We start from the raw sequence: 19,510 nt of genomic DNA on the forward strand, positions 1-19,510 counted from the left end.
TGTTCCGTCAGGACAGGCAGGTTACCCCAATCCGAGTTCTTGTCACTTTTGTTGAGAGGCCAGTTGATCAATTCCATTGTTTAGATTTGGAGAGCGGTGCAAAAAGAGGCTCTAAGAAAGTTAAACAAGGCGGGACAAGACAAAGGCAAGCAGGGCAGAAACGGAGAGTGAGGGAGCGCGACCGCCTTTGCCTAGCGCCAAGAGAGACTTTTATTACACAGTAGTACCTCAACTTACAATCGTAATTGTTTCTGTGACGGAGCAAAACTCAAAACACTTGTACGTCAAATTAACATCCCGTCTCTTTTTTCATCTCGGCACTGTCCGTCACACGTACTCTCTTCGGTTGGAAAACAGTTACGTCGATCTCTATAACTAGAGATGTCCGATAATGGCTTTTTTGCCGATATCCGATGTTCTGATATTGTCCAACTCTTAATTACCTATTCCGATATCAACCGATACCGATATATACAGTCGTGGAATTAACACATTCTGATGCCTAATTTTGTTGTGATGCCCTGCTGAATGCATTAAACAATGTAACAAGGTTTTCCAAAATAAATCAACTCAAGTTATGGAAAAAAAATGCCAACATGGCACTGCCATATTTATTATTGAAGTCACAAAGTGCATTATTTTTTTTTTTAACATGCCTCAAAACAGCAGCTTGGAATTTGGGACATGCTCTCCCTGAGAGAGCATGAGGAGGTTGAGGTGGGCGGGGTTGGGGGGGGCGGGGTTTTTTGGGCTAGTGGGTAGCGGGGGGTGTATATTGTAGCGTCCCGGAAGAGTTAGTGCTGCAAGGGGTTCTGGGTATTTGTTCTGTTGTGTTTATGTTGTGTTACGGTGCGGATGTGTTTGTCATTCTTGTTTGGTGTGGGTTCACAGTGTGGCGCATATTTGTTACAGTGTTAAAGTTGGTTATACGGCCACCCTCAGTGTGACCTGTATGGCTGTTGACCAAGTCTGCCTTGCATTCACTTGTGTGTGTGAAAAGCCGTAGATATTATGTGATTGGGCCGGCACGCAAAGGCAGTGCCTTTAAGGTTTATTGGCGCTCTGTACTTCTCCCTACGTCCGTGTACCACTACGTACAGCGGCGTTTCGAAAAGTCATACATTTTACTTTTTGAAACCGATACCGATAATTTCAGATATTACATTTTAAAGCATTTATCGGCCAATAATATCAGCAGCCCGATATTATCAGACATCTCTATCTATAAGCTAATGCTAGTGAGTAAGACGAGATGTTTCCGACAGTTTATCATAAGCGAGTAGAACTAACTAGAAAAAAAAATACAGGTTTTGAGTAAAGAGTTCTGAGCTTAAACAATATGATAGTATGCTTTTTTTGTCAGGATTGTTCTTGAAAAAACAAGTACCGGTAGACCTTACTGCCTTTGTAATGTTTATATTTACTTAGAACTTCTTTGTGGGGGGTTTTCAGAGGTGGGTAGTAACGCGCTACTTTTACTCCGTTACATCTACTTGAGTAACTTTTGGGATACATTGTACTTCTAAGAGTAGTTTTAACGCAACATACTTTTACTTTTACTTAAGTATATTTATAGAGAAGGAACGCTACTTTTACTCCGCTACTTTTATCTACATTCAGCTCGCTACTCGCTACTAATTTTTATCGATCTGTTAATGCACGCTTTGTTTGTTTTGGTCTGTCAGACAGACCTTCAGTGCCTGCCTTACTGGTGACGTTTCACTTCGTTCCACCAATCAGATGCAGTCACTGGTGACGTTGGACCAATCAAACAGAGCCAGGTGGTCACATGACCTGACTTAAACAAGTTGAAAAACTTATTGGGGTGTTACCATTTAGTGGTCAATTGTACGGAATATGTACTGTACTGTGCAATCTAATAATAAAAGTTCAAATCAATCAATCAAAAGTGTGAAGGAAAAAAGATACTTGTTTTATTTCAACCGTACCGTCAAAAGCCTCAAGACTGACCGCACATGAGAACGTTCCTGTCTTCACAATAAAAGTGTCGCGCCATCGCGCCTGCGCTTTCAAAACAAGAGTCTCCGAAAGCCAGCGTAAACAAGCTAGCAAGCTACGGAGTTTGACACCAATATATTTCTTGTAAAGTGTATAAAAACGAATATGGAAGCTGGACAAATAGGATGCCAAAAACCCACCACTTTCATGTGGTATTAGACAGAAAGGAGGAACTTTTCTTCTCCTGCATTTGAAAACGTGGACGTTATCATCACGACTGTCTGATTACAATCAACGCAAGTCATCAGAATCAGGTAATACACCAACTTATATTCTAGTCTTCATTAAAGAAAGGAATCTATATGTTAAACATGCATGTATATTCATTAAAACACCTTTAACATGTAAACAAAAACAGCAAAATAAATACTTATAAATTATATACTGTATATATCAATGTATATGTATGTATATATATATATATATATATATATATATATATATATATATATATATATATATATATATATATATATATATATATATATATATATATATATATGATATGAGTGTGTATGTTACTCATCAGTTACTCAGTACTTGAGTAGTTTTTTCACAACATACTTTTTACTTTTACTCAAGTAAATATTTGGGTGACTACTCCTTACTTTTACTTGAGTAATAAATCTCTAAAGTAACAGTACTCTTACTTGAGTACAATTTCTGGCTACTCTACCCACCTCTGGGGGTTTTCCACATTGTTTTTAGTGATTTGTAAAATCTAATTTATGTCCAATTGCAGTAATACCAGTGGGTGACGGCAACATTGTGTTTACACACTACTAGTTTGACAATACAGCACAAATTGTTGCATTACCTTTGTGTTCCTGTCGTAGCTTTCTTTGAACTGCATGTGCTTCCCGGCCTTGCTGCCGAGGTCCAGCCATTTTCCCTTCAACCATTTCATGGTGGGCTTCCTTGTCAGGGTGCTGGAGTCCACCTTTGCAATGAGGGTCACATCCGTGCCTGTCATTAAACAAACACCGCAGGCTTCAAACAGGTGATAACCGCATTAAAACCAACACATCATCACTCCTATGCGTTTTAACCTGAAACAGCCGTCACATGATCTGCCGGCTTCTCCGCAAAGAGCCCCGTGAGCTCCGTCACCTCTGAAAGAGAATAAATCATCATTAATATACCTTATATTTTCCTTTTACAACCAGGTTTTTCCTCACTGCATCACCCCTGAAACAATCCAAAGTGCAGCACCAAGCATACATTATTTGTTGACAGTTCTCCAGTCTTGTTTAATGACATAAAAAAAAGAGACAAAATGTAATTTGGACAACGACAACATGACGCAAATGTGGTTTTGTAGCAGGCATAGGAGAAAAGTGCAAACAGGTTAAAGGGGAACATTATCACAATTTCAGAATGGTTAAAACCATTAAAAATCAGTTCCCAGTGGCTTATTATATTTTTCGAAGTTTTTTTCAAAATTTTACCCATCACGCAATATCCCTAAAAAAAGCTTCAAAGTGCCTGATTTTAACCATCGTTATATACACACCCGTCCATTTTCCTGTGACGTCACATAGTGAAGCCAACACAAACAAACATGGCGGAAAGAACAGCAAGCTATAGCGACATTAGCTCGGATTCAGACTCGGATTTCAGCGGTTTAAGCGATTCAACAGATTACGAATGTATTGAAACGGGTGGTTGTAGTGTGGAGGCAGGTAGCGAAAACGAAATTGAAGAAGAAACTGAAGCTATTGAGCCATATCGGTTTGAACCGTATGCAAGCGAAACCGACGAAAACGACACGACAGCCAGCGACACGGGAGAAAGCGAGGACGAATTTGGCGATCGCCTTCTAACCAACGATTGGTATGTGTTTGTTTGGCATTAAAGGAAACTAACAACTATGAACTAGGTTTACAGCATATGAAATACATTTGGCAACAACATGCACTTTGAGAGTGCAGACAGCCCAATTTTCATCAATTAATATACAGGTAAAAGCCAGTAAATTAGAATATTTTGAAAAACTTGATTTATTTCAGTAATTGCATTCAAAAGGTGTAACTTGTACATTATATTTATTCATTGCACACAGACTGATGCATTCAAATGTTTATTTCATTTAATTTTGATGATTTGAAGTGGCAACAAATGAAAATCCAAAATTCCGTGTGTCACAAAATTAGAATATTACTTAAGGCTAATACAAAAAAGGGATTTTTAGAAATGTTGGCCAACTGAAAAGTATGAAAATGAAAAATATGAGCATGTACAATACTCAATACTTGGTTGGAGCTCCTTTTGCCTCAATTACTGCGTTAATGCGGCGTGGCATGGAGTCGATGAGTTTCTGGCACTGCTCAGGTGTTATGAGAGCCCAGGTTGCTCTGATAGTGGCCTTCAACTCTTCTGCGTTTTTGGGTCTGGCATTCTGCATCTTCCTTTTCACAATACCCCACAGATTTTCTATGGGGCTAAGGTCAGGGGAGTTGGCGGGCCAATTTAGAACAGAAATACCATGGTCCGTAAACCAGGCACGGGTAGATTTTGTGCTGTGTGCAGGCGCCAAGTCCTGTTGGAACTTGAAATCTCCATCTCCATAGAGCAGGTCAGCAGCAGGAAGCATGAAGTGCTCTAAAACTTGCTGGTAGACGGCTGCGTTGACCCTGGATCTCAGGAAACAGAGTGGACCGACACCAGCAGATGACATGGCACCCCAAACCATCACTGATGGTGGAAACTTTACACTAGACTTCAGGCAACGTGGATCCTGTGCCTCTCCTGTCTTCCTCCAGACTCTGGGACCTCGATTTCCAAAGGAAATGCAAAATTTGCATGGTTGGGTGATGGTTTGGGGTGCCATGTCATCTGCTGGTGTCGGTCCACTCTGTTTACTGAGATCCAGGGTCAACGCAGCCGTCTACCAGCAGGTTTTAGAGCACTTCATGCTTCCTGCTGCTGACCTGCTCTATGGAGATGGAGATTTCAAGTTCCAGCAGGACTTGGCGCCTGCACACAGCGCAAAATCTACCCGTGCCTGGTTTACGGACCATGGTATTTCTGTTCTAAATTGGCCCGCCAACTCCCCTGACCTTAGCCCCATAGAAAATCTGTGGGGTATTGTGAAAAGGAAGATGCAGAATGCCAGACCCAAAAACGCAGAAGAGTTGAAGGCCACTATCAGAGCAACCTGGGCTCTCATAACACCTGAGCAGTGCCAGAAACTCATCGACTCCATGCCACGCCGCATTAACGCAGTAATTGAGGCAAAAGGAGCTCCAACCAAGTATTGAGTGTTGTACATGCTCATATTTTTCATTTTCATACTTTTCAGTTGGCCAACATTTCTAAAAATCCCTTTTTTGTATTAGCCTTAAGTAATATTCTAATTTTGTGACACACGGAATTTTGGATTTTCATTTGTTGCCACTTCAAATCATCAAAATTAAATGAAATAAACATTTGAATGCATCAGTCTGTGTGCAATGAATAAATATAATGTACAAGTTACACCTTTTGAATGCAATTACTGAAATAAATCAAGTTTTTCAAAATATTCTAATTTACTGGCTTTTACCTGTATTCTGTAGACATACCCTCATCAGTGCTCTTTTCCTGAAAGCTGATCTGTCCAGTTTAAGGGACGGTGTGAGCCAAGACATCCAGGGGGTTTAGCTCGCTTGCCATGCTAGCGAGGTCCTTTATCCCTGAATTGCTCACACACTCCGGCAGATTCAATGGGGGTCTGGCGGCAGATTTCTTTGACTTTATCGTTGGAAATGCATCTGCCTTGAGTGTCGCAGGATATCCACACATTCTTGCCATGTCTGTCGTAGCATAACTTTCGTCGGTAAAGTGTGCGGAGCAAACGTCCAATTTCTTGCCACTTTCGCATCTTTGGGCCACTGGTGCAACTTAAATCCGTCCCTGTTCGTGTTGTTACACCCTCCGACAACACACTGACGAGGCATGATGTCTCCAAGGTACGGAAAACAGTTGAAAAAACGGAAAATAACAGAGCTGATTTGACTCGGTGTTTGAGAAAATGGCGGATTGCTTCCCGATGTGACGTCACAACCCGAGAGCGAATATTAGAAAGGCGTTTAATTCGCCAAAATTCACCCATTTAGAGTTCGGAAATCGGTTAAAAAAATATATGGTCTTTTTTCTGCAACATCAAGGTATATATTGACGCTTACATAGGTCTGTTGATAATGTTCCCCTTTAATAAACAACACATATGTTTTAACACGTACGAGATATGACAGTATACAAAGAGAACATTTAAATGTACATGGGTACAGAACAACATGGGGTGCAGGTTTAAAGGAACATAGGCGTGCAGTGACAGAACACCGTCACGCTTACCCTTCCCTTCAGGATTGACCACAGCTGATGGAAAAACAATGTGTGATTAAACCTTTGTGTCAGGGAGTGAAAGGCAATAATATCCCTCTCGCTCTCAAAAAAAGATGTAAGACACAGAACTGCAATAGTATTACCTGCAATGACCTTGAACATCCCAACAACACACACTTGCTGATGTTGCTTTAATAATACACATTTTAATAAACTAAAGCATCGAATTTAAAGGGGAACTGCACTTTTTGGGGAATTTTGTCTATCATTCACTGACATAAGTCAATATGTGGAATTACTTGATGGAATGCATTGCACAAAGAGCTCAAACAATGCAACATAATCGAGTTCAATATACAAAGAAGGCTTTTGATGAATACATCTTGAACCTTATTAATTTAAGATTCTCATCTCATGAGAATCTTAAATTACTTAATTTATTTATGAGAACTTTGCTTACTTATGTATTTAGTAATTATTTACTTACTCATTGTCTATTTATTCATTCATTGATTCATCTATTTATTTACTCATTTATTACTGTGGTGTTTTAAACAGAGCACATACAAATGTGTTAATATAGTTCCATATATTCATATTAGACGAATAATTGCTTTGAATCTGCCAACTTACACCTAATAAAAATGATGTTGGTGAGTTGGTAAAAAATAAATAAAAAACTTTATATCGATGGAAAACGACTTCCGGACGGCTTCGAAGCGATTCTGGACCACCATCCACCGCCTCAGGAAGGGGAAGCAGTGCACTACCAACACCGTGTATGGTGCGGATGGTGTTCTGCTGACCTCGACTGCGGAAGTTGTGGATCGGTGGAGGGAATACTTCGAAGACCTCCTCAATCCCACCAACACGTCTTCCTATGAGGAAGCAGTGCCTGAGGAATCTGTGGTGGGCTCTCCTATTTCTGGGGCTGAGGTTGCTGAGGTAGTTAAAAAGCTCCTCGGTGGCAAGGCCCCGGGGGTGGATGAGATCCGCCCGGAGTTCCTTAAGGCTCTGGATGCTGTAGGGCTGTCTTGGTTGACAAGACTCTGCAGCATCGCGTGGACATCGGGGGCAGTACCTCTGGATTGGCAGACCGGGGTGGTGGTTCCTCTCTTTAAAAAGGGGAACCGGAGGGTGTGTTCTAACTATCGTGGGATCACACTCCTCAGCCTTCCCGGTAAGGTCTATTCAGGTGTACTGGAGAGGAGGCTACGCCGGATAGTCGAACCTCGGATTCAGGAGGAACAGTGTGGTTTTCGTCCTGGTCGTGGAACTGTGGACCAGCTCTATACTCTCGGCAGGGTCCTTGAGGGTGCATGGGAGTTTGCCCAACCAGTCTACATGTGCTTTGTGGACTTGGAGAAGGCATTCGACCGTGTCCCTCGGGAAGTCCTGTGGGGAGTGCTCAGAGAGTATGGGGTTTCGGACTGTCTGATTGTGGCGGTCCGCTCCCTGTATGATCAGTGTCAGAGCTTGGTTCGCATTGCCGGCAGTAAGTCGGACACGTTTCCGGTGAGGGTTGGACTCCGCCAAGGCTGCCCTTTGTCACCGATTCTGTTCATAACTTTTATGGACAGAATTTCTAGGCGCAGTCAAGGCGTTGAGGGGATCCGGTTTGGTGGCTGCAGGATTAGGTCTCTGCTTTTTGCAGATGATTTGGTCCTGATGGCTTCATCTGGCCAGGATCTTCAGCTCTCACTGGATCGGTTCGCAGCTGAGTGTGAAGCGACTGGGATGAGAATCAGCACCTCCAAGTCCGAGTCCATGGTTCTCGCCCGGAAAAGGGTGGAGTGCCATCTCCGGGTTGGGGAGGAGATCTTGCCCCAAGTGGAGGAGTTCAAGTACCTCGGAGTCTTGTTCACGAGTGAGGGAAGAGTGGATCGTGAGATCGACAGGCGGATCGGTGCGGCGTCTTCAGTAATGCGGAAATGTATCGATCCGTTGTGGTGAAGAAGGAGCTGAGCCGGAAGGCAAAGCTCTCAATTTACCGGTCGATCTACGTTCCCATCCTCACCTATGGTCATGAGCTTTGGGTTATGACCGAAAGGACAAGATCACGGGTACAAGCGGCCGAAATGAGTTTCCTCCGCCGGGTGGCGGGGCTCTCCCTTAGAGATAGGGTGAGAAGCTCTGTCATCCGGGGGGAGCTCAAAGTAAAGCCGCTGCTCCTCCGCATCGAGAGGAGCCAGATGAGGTGGTTCGGGCATCTGGTCAGGATGCCACCCGAGCGCCTCCCTAAGGAGGTGTTTAGGGCATGTCCGACCGGTAGGAGGCCACGAGGAAGACCCAGGACACGTTGGGAAGACTATGTCTCCCGGCTGGCCTGGGAACGCCTCGGGATCCCCCGGGAGGAGCTGGACGAAGTGGCTGGGGAGAGGGAAGTCTGGGCTTCCCTGCTTAGGCTGCTGCCCCCGCGACCCGACCTCGGATAAGCGGAAGAAGATGGATGGATGGATGGATATCGATGGAGCGGTCTGAAGTTGATCTGGAGATTTATGCTATGAAAAAAAATAAATAAATAAAAAAAAAAAAAAAAAAAAAAAAAAATATATATATATATATATATATATATATATATATACACAGGTAAAAGCCAGTAAATTAGAATATTTTGAAAAACTTGATTTATTTCAGTAATTGCATTCAAAAGGTGTAACTTGTACATTATATTTATTCATTGCACACAGACTGATGCATTCAAATGTTTATTTCATTTAATTTTGATGATTTGAAGTGGCAACAAATGAAAATCCAAAATTCTGTGTGTCACAAAATTAGAATATTACTTAAGGCTAATACAGGCGCCAAGTCTTGTTGGAACTTGAAATCTCCATCTCCATAGAGCAGGTCAGCAGCAGGAAGCATGAAGTGCTCTAAAACTTGCTGGTAGACGGCTGCGTTGACCCTGGATCTCAGGAAACAGAGTGGACCAACACCAGCAGATGACATGGCACCCCAAACCATCACCCAACCATGCAAATTTTGCATTTCCTTTGGAAATCGAGGTCCCAGAGTCTGGAGGAAGACAGGAGAGGCACAGGATCCACGTTGCCTGAAGTCTAGTGTAAAGTTTCCACCATCAGTGATGGTTTGGGGTGCCATGTCATCTGCTGGTGTCGGTCCACTCTGTTTCCTGAGATCCAGGGTCAACGCAGCCGTCTACCAGCAAGTTTTAGAGCACTTCATGCTTCCTGCTGCTGACCTGCTCTATGGAGATGGAGATTTCAAGTTCCAACAGGACTTGGCGCCTGCACACAGCGCAAAATCTACCCGTGCCTGGTTTCCGGACCATGGCATTTCTGTTCTAAATTGGCCCGCCAACTCCCCTGACCTTAGCCCCAAAGAAAATCTGTGGGGTATTGTGAAAAGGAAGATGCAGAATGCCAGACCCAAAAACGCAGAAGAGTTGAAGGCCACTATCAGAGCAACCTGGGCTCTCATAACACCTGAGCAGTGCCAGAAACTCATCGACTCCATGCCACGCCGCATTAAGGCAGTAATTGAGGCAAAAGGAGCTCCAACCAAGTATTGAGTATTGTACATGCTCATATTTTTCATTTTCATACTTTTCAGTTGGCCAACATTTCTAAAAATCCCTTTTTTGTATTAGCCTTAAGTAATATTCTAATTTTGTGACACACGGAATTTTGGATTTTCATTTGTTGCCACTTCAAATCATCAAAATTAAATGAAATAAACATTTGAATGCATCAGTCTGTGTGCAATGAATAAATATAATGTACAAGTTACACCTTTTGAATCCAATTACTAAAATAAATCAAGTTTTTCAAAATATTCTAATTTACTGGCTTTTACCTGTATATACAGTACAAGCCAAAAGTTTGGACACACCTTCTCATTTCAATGTGTTTTCTTTATTTTCTTGACTATTTACGTTGCAGATTGTCACTGAAGGCATCAAAACTATAAACAAACACATGTGGAGTTATGTACTTAACAAAAAAAGGTGAAATAACTGAAAACATGTTTTATATTCTAGTTTTCTTTGCTCTGATTACTGCTTTGCACACTCTTGGCATTCTCCCTATGAGCTTCAAGAGGTAGTCACCTGAAACGGTTTTCACTTCACAGGTGTGCTTGAAGCTCATCGAGAGAATGCCAAGAGTGTGCAAAGCAGTAATCAGAGCAAAGGGTGGCGTTTTTGAAGAAACTACAATATAACACGTTTTCAGTTATTTCACCTTTTTTTTGTTAAGTACATAACTCCACATGTGCTCATTCATAGTTTTGATGCCTTCAGTGACAATCTACAATGTAAATAGTCATGAATACAAAGAAAACACATTAAATGAGAAGATGTTTCCAAACTTTTATCCTATATATATATATATATATACATGTATATATATTAAAGGCCTACTGAAACCCACTACTACCGACCACGCAGTCTGATACATCAATGATGAAATCTTAACATTGCAACACATGCCAATACTAAAGTGCAATTTTAAATTTCGCGTGAAATATCCTGCTGAAAACGTCTCGGTATGATGACGCCTGCGCGTGACGTTACGGATTGTAGAGGACATTTTGGGACAGCATGGTGGCCAGCTATTAAGTCATCTGTTTTCATCCAAAATTCCACAGTATTCTGGACATCTGTTTTGGTGAATCTTTTCCAATTTGTTCAATGAACAATGGAGACAGCAAAGAAGAAAGCTGTAGGTGGGAAGCGGTGTATTGCGGCCGACTTCAGCAACACAAACACGGCCGGTGTTTCATTGTTTACATTCCCGAAAGATGACAGTCAAGCTTTACCATTGGCCTGTGGAGAACTGGGACAACAGAGACTCTTACCAGGAGGACTTTGAGTTCGATACGCAGACACGGTACCGTGAGTACGCATGCAGCTGCGGCTTCCAAACATTTGATTGCTTGCCCGTACGTGCGTGCCGCTATGTGCATGTCACGTACGTAACTTTGGGGACTTTGGGGAAATATATGTGCTGTATGAACTTTGGGGAGGTGAACGGTACTTTGGGCTGTGGGATTGAGTGTGTTGTGCGGGTGTTTGAGTTGTATTGGCGGGTTATATGGACGGGAGGGGGGAGATGTTTGTTATGCGGGATTAATTTGTGGCATGTTAAATATAAGCCTGGTTGTGTTGTGGCTAATAGAGTATATATATGTCTTGTGTTTATTTACTGTTTTAGTCATTCCCAGCTGAATATCAGGTCCCACCCGCCTCTCACAGCATCTTCCCTGTCTGAATCGCTCCCACTGCCCTCTAGTCCTTCACTCTCACTTTCCTCATCCACGAATCTTTCATCCTCGCTCAAATTAATGGGGAAATCGTCGCTTTCTTGGTTCGAATCGCTCTCGCTGCTGGTGGCCATGATTGTAAACAATGTGCAGATGTGAGGAGCTCCACAACCTGTGACGTCACGCTACTCGTCTGCTACTTCCGCTACAGGCAAGGCTTTTTTATCAGCGACCAAAAGTTGCAAACTTTATCATCGATGTTCTCTACTAAATCCTTTTAGCAAAAATATGGCAATATTGCAAAATGATCAAATATGACACATAGAATGGACCTGCTATCCCCGTTTAAATAAGAAAATCACATTTCAGTAGGCCTTTAATATATAACACTTACTTTAAGGACTATGGCTGAAACATTCAACACATTTGGGTGATCTCCATGTTGAACAAAGATTAATTAGATGATCTAATTACAAATCATGGTTAATTAATCGCTCATTTATATTTAATGCTATATTTAAAGGAACTGAATATTTGTGGGGGTCTCAGGAGGTTAAAGAAGGTGCTTCCTGCTTCATTAACCCAACAGCCGGTGTTAAAAGAAGTCCCTCGACGCAGCAATGCACACTTCAGCCAGTGGGAAAGTTCTTTAAACAGCTTGGGTATGATAACTACTCGTACCCTTGGAGACACTCTTAACAGCTGGTGCAAGACCTTCTTTGGGGCCAGCACAACAAAATATGCTGGAGTGGGAAATCCTCCTCAGTACTCGGAGTGATGCAAGATTTCCTCTGCACCAGCAACCTGCGTTTTTTAAATCTACTTAAAGCACTGTAAAAGTTACAAACTTGTTAGTATGTTTTTTTTTTTGTGAAGGAATGGTAGTTTTTATAGCAAGTGCAGATGTCTTTTTTTTTTTTTTTTTAAAGATAAACTAGACAGAAAAGCCAACCCTCACACGGACATGGACTCCATTAAAAGGCCTACGGAATGCCAGGTTTTGAGTTTCACTTGTAAAAGTGGAACTGGGCGTGTTAAGAATGTCTGTCCACTTGGCTGCGGCGCAGTCACGCTTCGTCTTATCGGCCTTTGGGTTTGAAGACAAGAAAAACTAAGCTTGACGTCCGCGCCGTGACTTCCTGCAGGGTTTGGCATCCCCAGGAGATTATTAATAGGTCGTAATGTTCAATTGAGGGCAAAGTCATGATATGGCATGGCTTGCTTACAGCAGCTGTTATTGTTCCACAACTTCAACCACAGCTGCTCTTCTTTCTCTCTAATTGTTTTAAATTGCCAGGGCGGCAGAAGAGAGCTAGTGATGAACTTCATCCTCAAATGGAGGTGGGGAGAAAAAAGTCTTTAAAGGGGAACTGCACTTTTTGGGGAATTTTGCCCAACACATGTCTGTTTTCTTTTAGGATTCAAAAAACTATTTTAAAAAAATGCTTTCTCGTTTCAAAAATCAATACTTTTTTAAATAACATTGGGTGCTAGTGCTATGATTAGCTACATTCCCGCATTAAATAGAAAAAACAGCTCTGATAAATTGTTATATTACTTAAAATAAATGTGATTTTGTTTAATAAAATGTTACCCAATCATTTAATAAAGTCAAATACAAATAAAGCAACTAGAGAAAAATCCCACACGTCTCTCTTGTAAAGTAAATCTAAATGGTTTGACAAAAACAGACTCTTTGAATCTCAGTAAAACTAAAATAATGCTATTTTGCAGAGGTGGGACCAAGTCATTGTTTTGCAAGTCACAAGTAAGTCTCAAGTCTTTGCCCTCAAGTCCGAGTCAAGTCCCGAGTCAAGACAGGCAAGCCCCGAGTCAAGTCCAAAGTCAAGACTGGAAAGTCTCAAGTCAAGTCCTAAGTCCTGCATTTTGAGTTTCGAGTCCTTTCAAGTCCTTTTAACCACAGACTAATATATTAACACAGATTGTGTATGCTTTTCAAACGCTGTATTTATTTATTAAAACAAGTGCATTTTAAATTGCAGGAAAGAAAATTGTGCTGACATTGCACTTTATAATAGCACTATTAACCAGTCATTTTAAACATTAACTCATTCCTTTACAGAACAAACACATTGGAAAATAAAGTGCAAATGTACTTATTTGTACAAAAGTGTTAACATTGAAAAAACATGACATATACGTGAACATAACAATAAAGTTGTACTTTTTATATGTCAGGGCCCTATGCTGCATTGCATTTGCAAAAGACCAAATTAGCCAAGAGTCTGTCAGTCATTTGTGCACGATGGGGGCGTAGTATGATGCCACCATGGCTGAAAACTGGCTCCACTGGAGCACTGGAGGCAGGCACTGCCAAGACTCTCATGGCCACTCGGAACAGTGAAGGAAGAGTCTTCATGTTCAATGCCCAGAACAAGGGGGGAGAGAGTTGTTTTGGGTTGGTGCACTACTTGCAAGTGTATCTTGTGTTTTTTATGTTGATTTAATTAAAAAAAGAAAAGAAAAAAATGTATTTCTTGTGCGGCCTGATACCAATCGATCCACGGACCAGTACCGGGCCGCTGCCCGGTGGTTGAGGACCACTGAAGTAAACAACCAACAGTATGTCAGAAAGCTAGCTAAAACGGTACACATATTCATAATATAGTATACATTTTAACTGACCTTTATTTTACTATTTTTGTCTTTTTTTAGGTGGCTAAAATACGCGGTGCTGCTGACCGCCGTCTAACGTTACGTGTGATATATTGACTAACGTAACCCTGCTTAAAAAAAATCACTGAACAAAAAGTATTAATAAGGTAGTGAACTGCAACAGATTCCCGTGTTTGCAATAACGTTATAACCTTAGCAGTGAGTTTACAGCCTCACTGATTTAACTACACAGCAAATAAAAGTCACGTTACTTAGCCAATAAACGTTATCTTACATTCAAAACTTACCGTTCTTTGTGCAACTTCAAATGCCGGACGAAGTTGGAAGTTGTTGCCTCTCCATCAGTAATTTTCGAACCGCATGTGTTGCATACTGCAAACCGTTTTGTGTTGACCACCTCGTAATTTTTATACCCAAACAAAATTATTTTAGGTATCATTTTTTGTTCACTGGCGTGTGGTTTGGACATGTCTTCTTTGTTGGTTGTCCTGCAATTTGATTGGATGAATGCTGTGTGATGAAAACAAAGTAGATCTAATTTGATTGGCTGTTGTACTGAGAGCACACCAGCTGACACACGCAACGCTGATAGACAAGTACACAATGAAAAATACGGAGCGCTCCCGAATAACTTTTTCATCTTTGGGTTTTGGGGAAAGTAGCAAGTCATGTCAAGTCATGTCAATTCAAAAGGCTCAAGTCCAAGTGAAGTCACAAGTCATTGATGTTAAAGTCTAAGTCGAGTTGCAAGTCTTTTTACATTTTGTCAAGTCGAGTCTAAAGTCATCAAATTCATGACTCGAGTCTGACTCGAGTCCAAGTCATGTGACTCGAGTCCACACCTCTGGTTCACTCTTACGCTAACAATGTCTCTACAGCCTGGTTATTAGACGGGTTACAGAACGTAAATGATGTATTGTTGGCGGTTTTTTGATGCATTTTTTTTAAAGTGATTTAGAGGCAGAATGGATTTCTCCCATTAGTACAAATTCGAATGCAAAAAAAAAAACAACGTATGTGTTCTTGTTTCTCATAAGGATTGAGAACGATAGGAAAAATGTCCAAAAAAAAGTGCAGTTCCCCTTTAATGATACAAAAGTATTGAGAGAGAAAAAAAGACGTCACAAACACTCCCAGTCAGTAAGCATGTCAACAAACACATTGCTGCTCTTTTTCTTACCATCGATATTGGCTTCCAGATCTGTTGCAGACAAAGCATGAAGTGAAGAGTGAAGTCAACAAAGCGACCAGGCAGTAAAAAGCACAACAATTCTCTCTCTCTCTCTCTCTCTCACACACATACTACATACACACACTAGTGTTGTGCAACAACACAAGTGAACAACTGTGGCAGCAAATACACTAAAAATAAAAATAGTGTTTTCGTACACTGGAATTAACAAAGTCACGCACAATTCCGTTGCCAGGCTCGTGTAAAATGGTGAACAATGTAAATTGAGAATGTCTCCTAAATTCCGGTTCAATTCCATCCATCCATCCATCCATCTTCTTCCGCTTATCCGAGGTCGGGTCGCGGGGGCAGCAGCTTAAGCAGGGAAGCCCAGACTTTCCTCTCCCCAGCCACTTCGTCCAGCTCCTCCCGGAGGATCCCGAGGCGTTCCCAGGCCAGCCGGGAGACATAGTCTTCCCAACGTGTCCTGGGTCTTCCCCGTGGCCTCCTACCGGTTGGACGTGCCCTAAACACCTCCCGAGGGAGGCGTTCGGGTGGCATCCTGACCAGATGCCCGAATCACCTCATCTGGCTCCTCTCGATGTGGAGGAGCAGTGGCTTTACTTTGAGCTCTCCCCGGATGGCAGAGCTTCTCACCCTATCTCTAAGGGAGAGCCCCGCCACCCGGCGGAGGAAACTCATTTCGGCCGCCTGTACCCGTGATCTTGTCCTTTCGGTCATAACCCAAAGCTCATGACCATAGGTGAGGATGGGAACGTAGATCGACCGGTAAATTGAGAGCTTTGCCTTCCGGCTCAGCTCCTTCTTCACCACAACGGATCGATACAGCGTCCGCATTACTGAAGATGCCGTACCGATCCGCCTGTCGATCTCACGATCCACTTTTCCCTCACTCGTGAACAAGACTCCGAGGTACTTGAACTCCTCCACTTGGGGCAGGGTCTCCTCCCCAACCCGGAGATGGCACTCCACCCTTTTCCGGGCGAGAACCATGGACTCGGACTTGGAGGTGCTGATTCTCATCCCAGTCGCTTCACACTCAGCTGCGAACCGATCCAGTGAGAGCTGAAGATCCTGGCCAGATGAAGCCATCAGGACCACATCATCTGCAAAAAGCAGAGACCTAATCCTGCAGCCACCAAACCGGATCCCCTCAACGCCTTGACTTCGCCTAGAAATTCTGTCCATAAAAGTTATGAACAGAATCGGTGACAAAGGGCAGCCTTGGCGGAGTCCAACCCTCACTGGAAACGTGTCCGACTTACTGCCGGCAATGCGGACCAAGCTCTGACACTGATCATACAAGGAGCGGACTGCCACAATCAGACAGTCTGATACCCCATACTCTCTGAGCACTCCCCACAGGACCTCCCGAGGGACACGGTCGAATGCCTTCTCCAAGTCCACAAAGCACATGTAGACTGGTTGGGCAAACTCCCATGCACCCTCAAGGACCCTGCTGAGAGTATAGAGCTGGTCCACAGTTCCACGACCAGGACGAAAACCACACTGTTCCTCCTGAATCCGAGGTTCGACTATCCGACGTAGCCTCCTCTCCAGTACACCTGAATAGACTTTACCGGGAAGGCTGAGGAGTGTGATCCCACGATAGTTGGAACACACCCTCCGGTTCCCCTTCTTAAAGAGAGGAACCACCACCCCGGTCTGCCAATCCAGAGGTACCGCCCCCGATGTCCACGCGATGCTGCAGAGTCTTGTCAACCAAGACAGCCCCACAGGTTCAATTCCATTCATTTGAATTGACGTTCCAAACAGGAAGAACCATTGAAATTACATCAAATTTTAACTGATAATTTTTGTGTAATGCCAGACTCATGCTTTGCAGTATAGTCCATTGACGACGTATTTCACAGAAATATTATTCACCCTGATGAAACTTTTCATTAAACTCTTATCAAGTTTTGGCCAAACAAATGTCATGCATTCATGATTAGAGACGTCCGATAATATCGGGCTGCCGATATTATCGGCCGATAAATGCTTTAAAATGCAATATCGGAAATTATCAGTCTCGGTTCGGAAATTATCGGTTTCAAAAAGTAACATTCATGACTTTTAAAAACTCCGCTGTACGTAGTGGTACACGTAGGGAGAAGTACAGAGCGGCAATAAACCTTAAAGGCACTGCCTTTGCGTGCAAGCCCAATCACATAATGTCTACGGCTTTTCACACACACATACTTGGTCAACAGCCATACGGGTCACACTGAGGGTGGCCGTATATAAACAACTTTAACACTGTTGCAAATATGCGCCACACTGTGAACCCACACCAAACAAGAATGACAAACACATCCGCACCGTAACACAACATAAACACAACAGAACAAATACCCAGAACCCCTTGCAGCACTAACTCTTCCGGGACGCTACAATATACACCCCCCGCTACCCCGCCCCCCCACCCCCAACCCCGTCCACATCAACCTCCTCATGCTCTCTCAGGGAGAGCATGTCCCAAATTCTGAAATGCTGTTTTGAGGCATGTTAAAAAAAAGAATGCACTTTGTGACTTCAATAATAAATATGGCAGGGCCATGTTGGCCTTTTTTTTTTCCATAACTTGAGTTGATTTATTTCGGAAAACCTTGTTACATTGTTTAATGCATCCAGCGGGGCATCACAACAAAATGAGGCATAATAATGTGTTAATTCCACGACTGTATATATCGGTTGATATCGGAATCGGTAATTAAGAGTTGGACAATATCGGAATATTGGATATCGGCAAAAAAGACACCATCGGACATCTTTAATTGTGATATACGTTGTTATCGTAGGAGGCTTTAGTCCTTATTCTTAATGTTACGCCTTTACATCATTACTTTATTGCTAAATATGAAAATTAAAAACTAGGATACTTAGTTTGAGAATCCTTGTCTTACATTGCATATGTTACGTTTGCGATCTTTTAAATTACTGTTCTTGGAAAGTCTCATTGCATTGTGCAGGTGTGCCTATTAATGTGTCCTATAGAATGTAATACATTCTAAGCATGGTGGGGAAGAACATTTGAAAAACATTCAAGGAAAATATTCGTTTCAGGTCAATCATCCGTGGCACACCTGCAAACAGACGATCAAGGGTACACGCCATGCACATGTATGCACTCTCACGTGAATGCATTAAAGGGATTACGTAGACGGGCTTAAGGAAGTGTCACGTTTCGTGTACGTACCTCCACCTGCGGGGGGTACATCTGAAGAAAATGAATGAGAATTAGCCCTATGCTATTTCTGTAATGTTTCATATGGAATGTAGCAGCAAGGAAGTGTGCCCTTATATGGAGGTGCCTACCATCTGCTTCCTGCTGTGGGGCGGCTGCGTAAACAAAGATCAACGTTAAACAGCAACCAAGCTATGATGAGACCCGCTCAACAATAAAACTGGTATTAATTTGGAAAAAAAAGAAAAAAAGAAACATTTGCTGATCAATTCCCACATGTCTGCCAGAAAAAAAGGTCAACAGTGCAGTCAGTGAATAAAAAGAAAATCCTCATTGTCTTCTCTGCTTTATTCCCCTGCATGCTAAAAAAAATAAAAAAAGAAAAAAGAAAAAGTCATGGATGCAAATTGAAGATGTTGATTCAACACAATGTGACAACAACATGCAGTGGAGGGGCTAATAAATGCAAACGTGTGCAACCAGAGAGACATAATCACTAAAACAAGCGATTGACCTCGCTTACTTCTCCTTTTGACTCTGTAATTTACTCAAATAATCATGGCTGATTAGTTACATTTTCCAACTATCACTACATTGCACATATTAATGCCTTGCTTAGAGCAGGGATTCTAAATTGTGGTACGTGCACCACTAGTGGTACGGCAAAATAGTCACTTGATTAAAGTACAGTGTTTTATTTTTCTCTATTCAAACACAGTCAAACTGAGTGTAATGTTACAGTGGTCACAAATATTAAAATATACTGGTTAAATGAAACCTCTGCCTTGTCTTTAATGAATATTTAGGCCCACTATGCTACTGTATTTTAATGTTAGTCATTATGGTGGGTGAATGTGAGTGTGAATGTTGTCTGTCTATCTGTGTTGGCCCTGCGATGAGGTGGCGACTTGTCCTGGGTGCAC

General features: G+C 42.3%; 1 protein-coding gene across 1 annotated transcript in view; it reads right to left on the minus strand.

Moving 5' to 3' along the window:
- mybpc2b (myosin binding protein Cb) overlaps nt 1–19,510 on the minus strand; it is a 100,897-nt gene that overhangs the window by 57,328 nt on the left and 24,059 nt on the right. Inside the window, exons 3-4 of the mRNA XM_061967696.1 lie at nt 3,069–3,131; nt 2,837–2,985 (exon numbers count right to left, since the gene is read on the minus strand). Of these exons, the coding sequence (XP_061823680.1) occupies nt 2,837–2,985; nt 3,069–3,131 (212 nt within the window). The remainder of the gene's footprint in view (nt 1–2,836; nt 2,986–3,068; nt 3,132–19,510) is intronic.

The sequence above is a fragment of the Nerophis lumbriciformis genome, linkage group LG11 (assembly GCF_033978685.3).
Source record: "Nerophis lumbriciformis linkage group LG11, RoL_Nlum_v2.1, whole genome shotgun sequence".
Taxonomy (NCBI): domain Eukaryota; kingdom Metazoa; phylum Chordata; class Actinopteri; order Syngnathiformes; family Syngnathidae; genus Nerophis; species Nerophis lumbriciformis.